At 46.7% G+C, this 12,651-nt stretch overlaps 1 protein-coding gene across 2 annotated transcripts in view; it reads left to right on the top strand.

Moving 5' to 3' along the window:
* ddx46 (DEAD (Asp-Glu-Ala-Asp) box polypeptide 46) overlaps positions 1 to 12,651 on the top strand; it is an 80,209-nt gene that overhangs the window by 44,510 nt on the left and 23,048 nt on the right. For both annotated transcript variants that reach the window (XM_077224801.1, XM_077224792.1), the window contains exons 15-19: positions 723 to 885; positions 4,325 to 4,518; positions 4,595 to 4,732; positions 10,018 to 10,167; positions 10,333 to 10,551. In XM_077224801.1, the coding sequence (XP_077080916.1) occupies positions 723 to 885; positions 4,325 to 4,518; positions 4,595 to 4,732; positions 10,018 to 10,167; positions 10,333 to 10,551 (864 nt within the window). The remainder of the gene's footprint in view (positions 1 to 722; positions 886 to 4,324; positions 4,519 to 4,594; positions 4,733 to 10,017; positions 10,168 to 10,332; positions 10,552 to 12,651) is intronic.

The raw sequence follows: 12,651 nt of genomic DNA, 5'->3' as shown, positions 1-12,651 counted from the left end.
TGATGACAGGGTGCAGATCGCGATCACGGAGCAGAGGGATGATTTGTAACGACAACTTTTGATGAATTTATGAGACGCAAACAGACAAAGTGTAGTAAAATAAAGACCTAAATGTGTATTTCGGACTTTTTTTCACCACAAGTCTGAAAGAAGACATGTTATTGAAGACAAATATCTCAAAATTGACCAGTGAAAAAAAAAAACGATATTTTTGCCTGCCGTGTCTCGCCTTTAAGTGGGATCAGTAGTTTTTGTCCAAAACTCCGCCTCCAAAACTCCGCCTCCAATCCTAACAGCCCTGCCACCCATCGGTCTAGAACCCCGATGCCCTGCCAGCGAGTCGAGTGCGCTAACACTGACGCTAAACGCCTCATTCACTAGCAGTCGTCAGTGCGGCTTTCACTAATGGTCCTCCGTTACACACGCAATCCAAGAGTGGATGATGTCAGTTTATACAGAAGCGCAGCAAAATAATGCTTCAGGAAAAATAAAGCGCAGATGATAAACGAATGACAAGGAAGCAGAAAACATGAACGTACAGTACACAATAGTAATTACAAACATTGATGAACTACTGATCCCACCTTAAAAGTCCCCATGTAGTCAATCATTTTATCCCTTAAAACTTGGGGGACTTTAAATGATCCCATGGTGCAGTAGAGCCAGGAGTGACAGGAGTGTGTGTGTGTGTCCGTGAGAAACTCAGGCTGTGTGTTTGACAGATCGTCATCGAGGAGGAGAAGAAGTTCCTGAAGCTTCTGGAGATTCTGGGTCACTATCAGGAGAAGGGCTCGGTCATCATCTTCGTGGACAAGCAGGAGCACGCCGACGGCCTCCTGAAGGACCTGATGAAGGCCTCGTACCCCTGCATGTCCCTGCACGGAGGTCAGAGGTCATCACTCACAGCTACCCTTACATGCAAACAGATAATCCCTTAGTCATCGCATTGACGGCTCAATCGGACTGAAAAGCCTTCATGTAAAACACCTTAATCGAGCTGATTGAGCTCCATCCCAATGAAACTTCGATCGGATTGAAGGGGGGGTTTATTAGTAGGGCTGTCGAAATTAATCGTTTCTACGATGCAGACGAGGAAGATTCGGTATCGGTTCAGTAATAGACCATAACCGATCATAATGTTCTGCCGCTTTTCTGACATCATTTATCACGTATGTGCTTTGTCGCGGTAGCATACACTGGCAGATTGACACGAGTGCGAGTTATTAAAAATGCTCCAACTACTTTAAAAGCCTACATCTGGGCACATTTCAGCTCTTATGAACAACCTGGTAAGCACGAGCTGGAGAAGACACGCGCTGTGTGTAAATCACAAAAAGCGTAATAACGTAGAAATAGCATCATGACGTAGAAATAGCGTAATGGTGTAGAAATGGCGTAATGTCGTAGAAATAGTGTAATAACGTAGAAATAGCGTAATAACGTAGAAATAGCGTAATGACGTAGAAATAGCATCATGACGTAGAAATAGTGTAATAACGTAGAAATAGCGTAATGGTGTAGAAATGGCGTAATGTCGTAGAAATAGTGTAATAACGTAGAAATAGCGTAATGATGTAGAAATAGCGTAATGACGTAGAAATAGCATAATGACGTAGAAATAGCGTAATAACGTAGAAATAGCATAATGGTGTAGAAATAGCGTAATGTCGTAGAAATAGCGTAATAACGTAGAAATAGCATCATGACGTAGAAATAGCGTAATGCTGTAGAAATGGCGTAATGTCGTAGAAATAGTGTAATAACGTAGAAATAGCGTAATGATGTAGAAATGGCGTAATGGTGTAGAAATAGCGTAATGATGTAGAAATAGCGTAATAACGTAGAAATAGCATAATGGTGTAGAAATAGCGTAATGTCGTAGAAATAGCGTAATAACGTAGAAATAGCATCATGACGTAGAAATAGCGTAATGCTGTAGAAATGGCGTAATGTCATAGAAATAGTGTAATAACGTAGAAATAGCGTAATGATGTAGAAATGGCGTAATGGTGTAGAAATAGCGTAATGATGTAGAAATAGCATCATGACGTAGAAATAGCGTAATAACGTAGAAATAGCATAATGTCGTAGAAATAGCGTAACAACGTAGAAATAGCATAATGGTGTAGAAATAGCGTAATGTCGTAGAAATAGCGTAATAACGTAGAAATAGCATCATGACGTAGAAATAGCTTAATGGCGTATAAATAGCATAATGGTGTAGAAATGGCGTAATAACGTAGAAATAGCATAATGTCGTAGAAATAGCGTAATAACGTAGAAATAGCATAATGGTGTAGAAATAGCGTAATGTCGTAGAAATAGCATAATAACGTAGAAATAGCATCATGACGTAGAAATAGCGTAATGGCGTATAAATAGCGTAATGGTGTAGAAATAGCGTAATGATGTAGAAATAGCGTAATGATGTAGAAATAGCGTAATGGTGTAGAAATAGCGTAATGATGTAGAAATAGCGTAATGATGTAGAAATAGCGTAATGACGTAGAAATGGCGTAATGGTGTAGAAATGGCGTAATGGTGTAGAAATAGCTTAATGGTGTAGAAATAGCGTAATGATGTAGAAATAGCGTAATGATGTAGAAATAGCGTAATGACGTAGAAATGGCGTAATGGTGTAGAAATAGCTTAATGGTGTAGAAATAGCGTAATAACTTAGAAATAGCGTAATGATGTAGAAATAGCGTAATGATGTAGAAATAGCGTAATGGTGTAGAAATAGCGTAATGATGTAGAAATAGCGTAATGACGTAGAAATGGCGTAATGGTGTAGAAATGGCGTAATGGTGTAGAAATAGCTTAATGGTGTAGAAATAGCGTAATGATGTAGAAATAGCGTAATGATGTAGAAATAGCGTAATGATGTAGAAATAGCGTAATGATGTAGAAATAGCGTAATGATGTAGAAATAGCGTAATGGTGTAGAAATAGCTTAATGGTGTAGAAATAGCGTAATGATGTAGAAATAGCGTAATGATGTAGAAATAGCGTAATGATGTAGAAATAGCGTAATGATGTAGAAATAGCGTAATGATGTAGAAATAGCGTAATGATGTAGAAATAGCGTAATGATGTAGAAATAGCGTAATGATGTAGAAATAGCGTAATGACGTAGAAATGGCGTAATGGTGTAGAAATGGCGTAATGGTGTAGAAATAGCTTAATGGTGTAGAAATAGCGTAATGATGTAGAAATAGCGTAATGATGTAGAAATAGCGTAATGACGTAGAAATGGCGTAATGGTGTAGAAATAGCTTAATGGTGTAGAAATAGCGTAATAACTTAGAAATAGCGTAATGATGTAGAAATAGCGTAATGATGTAGAAATAGCTTAATGGTGTAGAAATAGCGTAATAACTTAGAAATGGCGTAATGATGTAGAAATAGCGTAATGATGTAGAAATAGCTTAATGGTGTAGAAATAGCGTAATGATGTAGAAATGGCGTAATGACGTAGAAATAGCGTAATGATGTAGAAATGGCGTAATGACGTAGAAATAGCGTAATGACATAGAAATGGCGTAATGGTGTAGAAATAGCGTAATGATGTAGAAATAGCATAATGACGTAGAAATGGCGTAGAAATAGCATAATGACGTAGAAATGGCGTAATGGTGTAGAAATAGCATAATGGCGTAGAAATAGCGTAATGGTGTAGAAATAGCGTAATGGCGTGTGACGCGCTGAACGAGCTGTTCTCCTGATGAATAAAGTGTGGTATAAACGAGTGTCTCGTCCTCCTATAATCCTGCTTTCTCTGTGTGTGTGAAGTGGAGCAGGACGACGCCACCAGTGCTCGCTACACACACACACACACACACACACACACACACACACACACACACACACACACACACACACACACACACGACTGGTTTTGGGCATTTTTACTGTGTGATCAATATAAACACAACCGCTCATACGCTCATTATCTCCTAATTATCACCAGAAATGAATAAATATTAAGTCTGCTGTTTAACACAAATAAAGAACCAATGTAGGAGAATATTTATAAGTGCAAACATGGGAAACTCTGTATATTCGCGCATGTCAAAAAATATATCCCGATTTGAAGCTTGTGACACATAAACACACACATCGACCGGATCACATGTTTAGTGTTCATGTAAACACTACATTCAGACTCTTGAATCAGTCCGACTGAAACAAAAGTTGTGCATGTAAACGTATCCATTCACCTCAGTATTTATTCCTCTGTTCATAAAAATACAACTGTTCCTTCTTAGTTCATTAACTAATGGAACATTATTGTAAAGTGTGACTTGACTGTGTGGTTACCCAGGCATTGACCAGTACGACAGGGACAGCATCATCAACGACTTCAAGAACGGGGCGTGTCGTCTGCTAGTGGCCACCTCAGTCGCCGCGCGGGGCCTCGACGTCAAGCACCTCATCCTGGTGGTCAACTACAACTGCCCCAACCACTACGAGGACTACGTGCACCGCGCCGGCCGCACCGGGAGAGCCGGCAACAAGGTGAGCGCCAGCGGGTCCGCACGCGGGGACAGAATAGAGTGAGTGTGTGTGTCTGACGTGTGTGTCTCTGCCGCAGGGTTACGCCTACACCTTCATCACTGCAGACCAGGTGCGGTACTCCGGAGATATCCTGAAGGCCCTGGAGCTGTCGTCCACCGCCGTGCCCCCCGAGCTGGAGCAGCTGTGGAGCGGCTTCAAGGAGCAGCAGAAGGCTGTGAGAACACACACACACACACACACACTACATATAATACTCGATATTCACCATACTTTCCCCAGACGATTCATCACACTCTGGCATGCGATTACTGTTTATTATTACATGATGTGCCTTTTTATTAATAAATCGCAGATCAATTTTAGCTGAGAAATTGCCCCCTAAAACATAATTTATAGTCATTACATAAAGTAGCTATAGAAAGACATATTTTAATTCAACATTGAATGTATCACTCTTAAACTTTTAAGGCTTTTTTCAGAAGCTGGCTGTTTAATGCAGATCAGAGGTGGCATGAATATGAATGAAATGATACTCTAAATATGAAACTAAAACCACCAGTAGGTGGCAGCAAACCACCGTCTTTAAGAGCGAGTCATTGAATCATTCATTCAACCGATTCATTCAAACAGCTGATTCATTCATGGAACAAAGCACTGAACCACTGGCTCCCTCGATTCGTTAAAAACACGAATCATTCCGTAATTAACACTTTGATTGGAACTATTTTTAAAATTGAGCAAAACCGACAGAAAATAATTGTCTAAAATGTAACAATATTAACTTCTTGTTTTTTGAACTGTTGTATAAAATCAATATCACATTTTCAATCGTGCTGTTATTCGTGAAAAAACGGCACTGTTGCTCGTGTTATATAGCTAAACTATATAATATGATATAAACATAAGACAAAAACTCATACGGGGGCATTTTTTGTGGCATTGTAATGGCTTTCTAATAGTAGATGAATCATGTTCGTAACTAAACTAAATGAGTGTAAGATGGCGTACAGGTCTGGGCAGGGCGAGTGCGTTAAGTGTTAATCATTTTAACACATTATTTATTACATAATTAATCACACCAAATCAGCATGTTAAATTCACAGCCCTAATCACTGTACATAAAGACATTTCATTCTGTATTACACTTTTTATGAAATGTTATGTTAAATGCAATTTATCTAATTAAATTAACACTAATTTGCATACATTTCCAGAACATACAAAATTATTTTTGTTGACATAAAGGTTTTTCCAGAGAGTATTTGAGATTTCTATTTTTATCACTTTGTAAATCAGAAAATACTGTCAACAGACAGAAACAAATACACTTTCACCATGTTTTTAGGAGTAAAATATTCGATTGATATCTGAACAACCCTTCAGAATATAGATATGAATAAAAAGCTGTGTGAAGCTGCTGAAGTGGAGATTTCTGACTCAAACTCACGCCTATAAAGATCTGCAGACACAGAGATCAAGTGCAATAAACACTACAGTGTGTTTCAGATGTTTTTATGGTGGAGTTGTACATCCAGAGTAACATTATTAACTACATGCACTTACTATAGGGCTGTGTTTGGGGTCCGTTGCATGTAATGTATAATTTACTGTTATTACTATGGTTAGTTAATGTAATGTTTAACAAGTACACTGTAAAAAAAAAAATTCTGAAACGAGACTAATTCTGGAAGCCAAACATCCTAAAAAGAGAGAACGCATCGATTGTGCCTAGTGTGTGTGTGTGTGTGGTGTCTGCGGTCGTTCACGTGTGTGTGTGTGGTGTCTGCGGTCGTTCACGTGTGTGTGAGTGGTTTCCGTGGACGTTCACGTGTGTGTGTGGTGTCTGCGGTCGTTCACGTGTGTAGGTGTGGTTTCCGTGGACGTTCGCGTGTGTGTGTGTGGTGTCCGCGGTCGTTCACGTGTGTGTGTGTGTGTGTGGTGTCCGCGGTCGTTCACGTGTGTGTGTGGTGTCCGCGGTCGTTCACGTGTGTGTGTGAGTGGTGTCCGCGGTCATTCACGTGTGTGTGTGTGTGTGTGTGTGTGTGTGTGTGTGTGTGTGTGTGTGTGGTGTCCGCGGTCGTTCACGTGTGTGTGTGAGTGGTGTCCGCGGTCATTCACGTGTGTGTGTGTGTGTGTGTGTGTGTGTGGTGTCCGCGGTCGTTCACGTGTGTCTTTGTGGTGTCCGCGGTCGATCACGTGTTTGTGTGTGGTGTCCGCGGTCGTTCACGTGTGTGTGTGAGTGGTGTCCGCGGTCATTCACGTGTGTGTGTGTGTGTGTGTGTGTGTGTGGTGTCCGCGGTCGTTCACGTGTGTCTTTGTGGTGTCCGCGGTCGATCACGTGTGTGTGTGTGGTGTCCGCGGTCGTTCACGTGTGTGTGGTGTCCGCGGTCGTTCACGTGTGTGTGAGTGGTGTCCGCGGTCGTTCACGTGTGTGTGAGTGGTGTCCGCGGTCGTTCACGTGTGTGTGAGTGGTGTCCGCGGTCGTTCACGTGTGTGTGAGTGGTGTCCGCGGTCGTTCACGTGTGTGTGAGTGGTGTCCGCGGTCGTTCACGTGTGTGTGTGTGTGTGTGTGGTGTCCGCGGTCGTTCACGTGTGTCTTTGTGGTGTCCGCGGTCGATCACGTGTTTGTGTGTGGTGTCCGCGGTCGTTCACGTGTGTGTGTGTCTGTGGTGTCCGCGGTCGTTCACGTGTGTCTTTGTGGTGTCCGCGGTCGATCACGTGTGTGTGTGTGGTGTCCACGGTCGTTCACGTGTGTGTGTGTGGTGCCCGTGGTCGTTCGTGTGTGTGTGTGTGAGTGGTGTCCGCGGTCGTTCACGTGTGTGTGAGTGGTGTCCGCGGTCGTTCACGTGTGTGTGTGTGTGTGTGTGTGTGTGTGTGTGTGTGTGTGTGTGTGTGTGTGGTGTCCGTGGTCGTTCATGTGTGTGTGTGTGTGAGTGGTGTCCGCGGTCGTTCACGTGTGTGTGTGAGTGGTGTCCGCGGTCGTTCACGTGTGTGTGTGTGTGTGTGTGTGGTGTCCGCGGTTGTTCACGTGTGTGTGTGGTGTCCGCGGTGGTTCACGTGTGTGTGGTGTCTGCGGTCGTTCACGTGTGTGTGTGTGTGTGTGGTGTCCGCGGTGGTTCACGTGTGTGTGTGGTGTCCGCGGTCGTTCACGTGTGTGTGTGGTGTCCGCGGTCGTTCACGTGTGTGTGAGTGGTGTCCGCGGTCGTTCACGTGTGTGTGTGAGTGGTGTCCGCGGTCGTTCACGTGTGTGTGTGTGTGTGGTGTCCGCGTGTGTGTGTGGTGTCCGCGGTGGTTCACGTGTGTGTGGTGTCTGCGGTCGTTCACGTGTGTGTGTGTGGTGTCCCTGGTCGTTCACGTGTGTGTGTGTGTGTGTGTGGTGTCCGCGGTGGTTCACGTGTGTGTGGTGTCCGCGGTCGTTCACGTGTGTGTGTGAGTGGTGTCCGTGGTCGTTCATGTGTGTGTGTGTGTGTGAGTGGTGTCCGCGGTCGTTCACGTGTGTGTGTGAGTGGTGTCCGCGGTCGTTCACGTGTGTGTGTGTGTGTGTGTGTGTGTGGTGTCCGCGGTTTTTCACGTGTGTGTGTGGTGTCCGCGGTGGTTCACGTGTGTGTGTGGTGTCTGCGGTCGTTCACGTGTTTGTGTGTGGTGTCCCTGGTCGTTCACGTGTGTGTGTGGTGTCCGCGTGTGTGAGTGGTGTCCGCGGTGGTTCACGTGTGTGTGGTGTCCGCGGTCGTTCACGTGTGTGTGTGTGTGTGGTGTCCGCGTGTGTGTGTGGTGTCCGCGGTGGTTCATGTGTGTGTGGTGTCCGTGGTCGTTCACGTGTGTGTGTGTGTGGTGTCCGTGGTCGTTCACGTGTGTGTGTGTGGTTTCCGTGGTCGTTCACGTGTGTGTGTGTGAGTTGTCCGCGGTCGTTCACGTGTGTGTGTGTGTGTGTGTGTGGTGTCCGCGGTCGTTCACGTGTGTGTGTGTGTGTGGTGTCCGCGGTCGTTCACGTGTGTGTGTGTGTGGTGTCCGCGGTCGTTCACGTGTGTGTGTGTGGTGTCCGCGGTCGTTCACGTGTGTGTGTGTGTGGTGCCCGCGGTCGTTCACGTGTGTGTGTGTGTGTGGCGTCCGCAGTCGTTCACGTGTGTGTGTGTGGTGTCCGCGGTCGTTCACGTGTGTGTGTGTGGTGTCCGCGGTCGTTCACGTGTGTGTGTGTGGTGTCCGCGGTCGTTCACGTGTGTGTGTGTCTGTGGTGTCCGCGGTCGTTCACGTGTGTTTGTGTGTGTGTGTGTGTGGTCGTTCACGTGTGTGTGTGTGTGGTGTCCGCGGTCGTTCACGTACGTGTGTGTGGTGTCCGCGGTCGTTCACGTGTGTGTATGAGTGGTGTCCGCTGTCGTTCACGTGTGTGTATGAGTGGTGTCCGCGGTCGTTCACGTGTGTGTGTGGTGTCCGCGGTCGTTCACGTGTGTGTGTGTGTGTGTGGTGTCCGCGGTCGTTCACGTGTGTGTGTGTGTGTGTGGTGTCCGCGGTCGTTCACGTGTGTGTGTGTGTTTGTGGTGTCCGCAGTCGTTCACGTGTGTGTGTGTGTGTTTGTGGTGTCCGCGGTCGTTCACGTGTGTGTGTGTGTGTGTGGTGTCCGCGGTCGTTCACGTGTGTGTGTGTGTGTGTGGTGTCCGCAGTCGTTCACGTGTGTGTGTGTGTGTGGTGTCCGCGGTCGTTCACGTGTGTGTGTGTGTGTGGTGTCCGCGGTCGTTCACGTGTGTGTGTGGTGTCCGCGGTCGTTCACGTGTATGTGTGTGTGTGTGGTGTCCGCAGTCGTTCACGTGTGTGTGTGTGTGTTTGTGGTGTCCGCGGTCGTTCACGTGTGTGTGAGTGGTGTCCGCGGTCGTTCACGTGTGTGTGTGGTGTCCGCAGTCGTTCACGTGTGTGTGTGTGTGTGTGTGTGTTTGTGGTGTCCGCGGTCGTTCACGTGTGTGTGATCGGTGTCCGTGGTCGTTCACGTGTGTGTGTGTGTGTTTGTGGTGTCCGCAGTCGTTCACGTGTGTGTGTGTGTGTTTGTGGTGTCCGCGGTCGTTCACGTGTGTGTGTGTGTGTGTGGTGTCCGCGGTCGTTCACGTGTGTGTGTGTGTGTGTGGTGTCCGCAGTCGTTCACGTGTGTGTGTGTGTGTGGTGTCCGCGGTCGTTCACGTGTGTGTGTGTGTGTGGTGTCCGCGGTCGTTCACGTGTGTGTGTGGTGTCCGCGGTCGTTCACGTGTATGTGTGTGTGTGTGGTGTCCGCAGTCGTTCACGTGTGTGTGTGTGTGTTTGTGGTGTCCGCGGTCGTTCACGTGTGTGTGAGTGGTGTCCGCGGTCGTTCACGTGTGTGTGTGGTGTCCGCAGTCGTTCACGTGTGTGTGTGTGTGTGTGTGTTTGTGGTGTCCGCGGTCGTTCACGTGTGTGTGATCGGTGTCCGTGGTCGTTCACGTGTGTGTGAGTGGTGTCCGCGGTCGTTCACGTGTGTGTATGTGTGTGTTCCCGCAGGAGGGCAAGAGCATCAGGAGCAGCAGTGGGTTCTCCGGGAAGGGCTTCAAGTTCGACGAGACTGAGCACGCGCTGGCCAATGAGAGGAAGAAGCTGCAGAAAGCTGCGCTCGGCCTTCACGACTCTGATGATGACGACGCGGCTCTCGACGTGAGTCTCTCAACATCTCTCACACACACACACACACACACACACACACACACACACACACACTCTCAGTGTTCAGTGACTGAGCGCTCGTGAACTCGTCATACTCACATGACCAGGTGTGTTCAGTAGTGTACAGTGACTGACGGCTGGTGTGTGTGTCCTCAGATCGACGAGCAGATCGAGAGCATGTTTAACTCTAAGAAGCGTGTGAAGGACTTCTCGGCCCCGGGCTCCTCAGGGGCCCCGGCTGTGGGAGTGAGCGGGTCTGTGAGCTCCGTCTCGGGCCCCAGCGCTCCCTCTGCTGGCAACATACAGAAGCTGGAGATGGCCAAGAAGCTGGCGCTCAGGATACAGGTGCAGAAGAACCTGGGCGCCGAGGCACAGGTGACACACACCACACACACATCAGGAAATAGAGCCTTTTATGAATTACACAAAGCATATTTGCTTACAGATCATTTTGTAATACAAACATATTCAGATGATGACTTTTTTTTGGCATTGTGATGTAATATCAAGTAGGGATGGGCATTTTTGTCAAATTGACAGGTCTCAAAAAACAAGCACTCGAGTACTTGGGGGTGGAGCTTGTGCAGGGGGTGGGGCTTGTGCAGGGGGGTGGGGTTTGTGTGTCATGAAAATATTTTAAGACTGTTATGAAAATTTATGTTGACAAATAAAAATATGACATGAAAACATGTCTATGAAAACCTGAACGTATGACTAGAAAAAATAATACAGCTAGATTATGATGCATCAACGTTATGGAGAAAGAACCGGGAAGGAAAAGCTGTAGAGGAAAGGATCTCCAGAAAACTAAAGCTGTTCAGTGACACATCCTGTGAGATTAATAATCAGAGCTCCTAGATACAGAACACAAACGTAATATTACAACTTGCGTCCGCACTAAAGGACACCAATGCACTAGTTTTTTACAGTCTGTGTTTGAAAGGGAAACTCTGTAAGCTCTTCTCTTAACAGCGCTAATACACATCACAATCCTGTTCTCATTATAATGTTATTATGATAGATTAGCGCTGCACATCTCGCATTAACTGCATTTCATGATCACAGTGAATCCAGGCATCACTGCAGTGTGCGCTCTCAAATCCAGTTTCACTTCATTTCTCCGGTCTGAAGCCGTGCTGTCTAGCGCTAACCAATCAGACCTCAGGAACCGCCCCTAATGCGGCAATAATCAATAAGACCTCAGGAACCGCCCCTAATGCTGCAATAACAATCATACCTCAGGAACCGCCCCTAATATGGCAATAACCAATCAGACCTCAGGAACCGCCCCTAATGCTCCAATAACCAATCAGACCTCAGGAACCGCCCCTAATGCTCCAATAACCAATCAGACCTCAGGAACCGCCCCTAATGCTCCAATAACCAATCAGACCTCAAGAACCGCCCCTAATTCTCAAATAACCAATCAGACCTCAGGAATCGCCCCTAATGCTGCAATAACCAATCAGACCTCAGGAACCGCCCCTAATGCTCCAATAACCAATCAGACCTCAGGAACCGCCCCTAATGCTGCAATAACCAAACAGACCTCAAGAACCGCCCCTAATGCTCCAATAACCAATCAGACCTCAAGAACCGCCCCTAATGCTCCAATAACAATCAGACCTCAGGAACCGCCCCTAATGCTGCAATAACCAATCAGACCTCAGGAACCGCCCCTAATGCTCCAATAACAATCAGACCTCAGGAACCGCCCCTAATGCTGCAATAACAATCAGACCTCAAGAAACGCCTCTAATACTCCAATAACAATCAGACCTCAGGAACCGCCCCTAATGCTCCAATAACAATCAGACCTCAGGAACCGCCCCTAATGCTGCAATAACCAATCAGACCTCAAGAACCGCCCCTAATGCTCCAATAACAATCAGACCTCAGGAACCGCCCCTAATGCTCCAATAACAATCAGACCTCAGGAACCGCCCCTAATGCTGCAATAACAATCAGACCTCAGGAACCGCCCCTAATGCGGCAATAACCAATCAGACCTCAGGAACTGCCCCTAATGCGGCAATAACCAATCAGACCTCAGGAACCGCCCCTAATGCTCCAATAACCAATCAGACCTCAAGAACCGCCCCTAATGCTCCATTAACCAATCAGACCTCAGGAACCGCCCCTAATGCTGCAATAACCAATCAGACCTCAGGAACCGCCCCTAATGCTCCAATAACAATCAGACCTCAGGAACCGCCCCTAATGCTGCAATAACAATCAGACCTCAGGAACCGCCCCTAATGCTCCAATAACAATCAGACCTCAGGAACCGCCCCTAATGCTCCAATAACAATCAGACCTCAGGAACCGCCCCTAATGCGGCAATAACCAATCAGACCTCAGGAACTGCCCCTAATGCGGCAATAACCAATCAGACCTCAGGAACCGCCCCTAATGCTCCAATAACCAATCAGACCTCAAGAACCGCCCCTAATGCTCCATTAACCAATCAGACCT

The sequence above is a fragment of the Siphateles boraxobius genome, unplaced genomic scaffold (genome assembly GCF_051911475.1).
Source record: "Siphateles boraxobius isolate OS27281-9 unplaced genomic scaffold, OSU_SipBor_1 125, whole genome shotgun sequence".
In the NCBI taxonomy this organism is placed as follows: Eukaryota; Metazoa; Chordata; class Actinopteri; order Cypriniformes; family Leuciscidae; genus Siphateles; species Siphateles boraxobius.
This window is presented reverse-complemented; position numbering and strand designations above follow the sequence as displayed.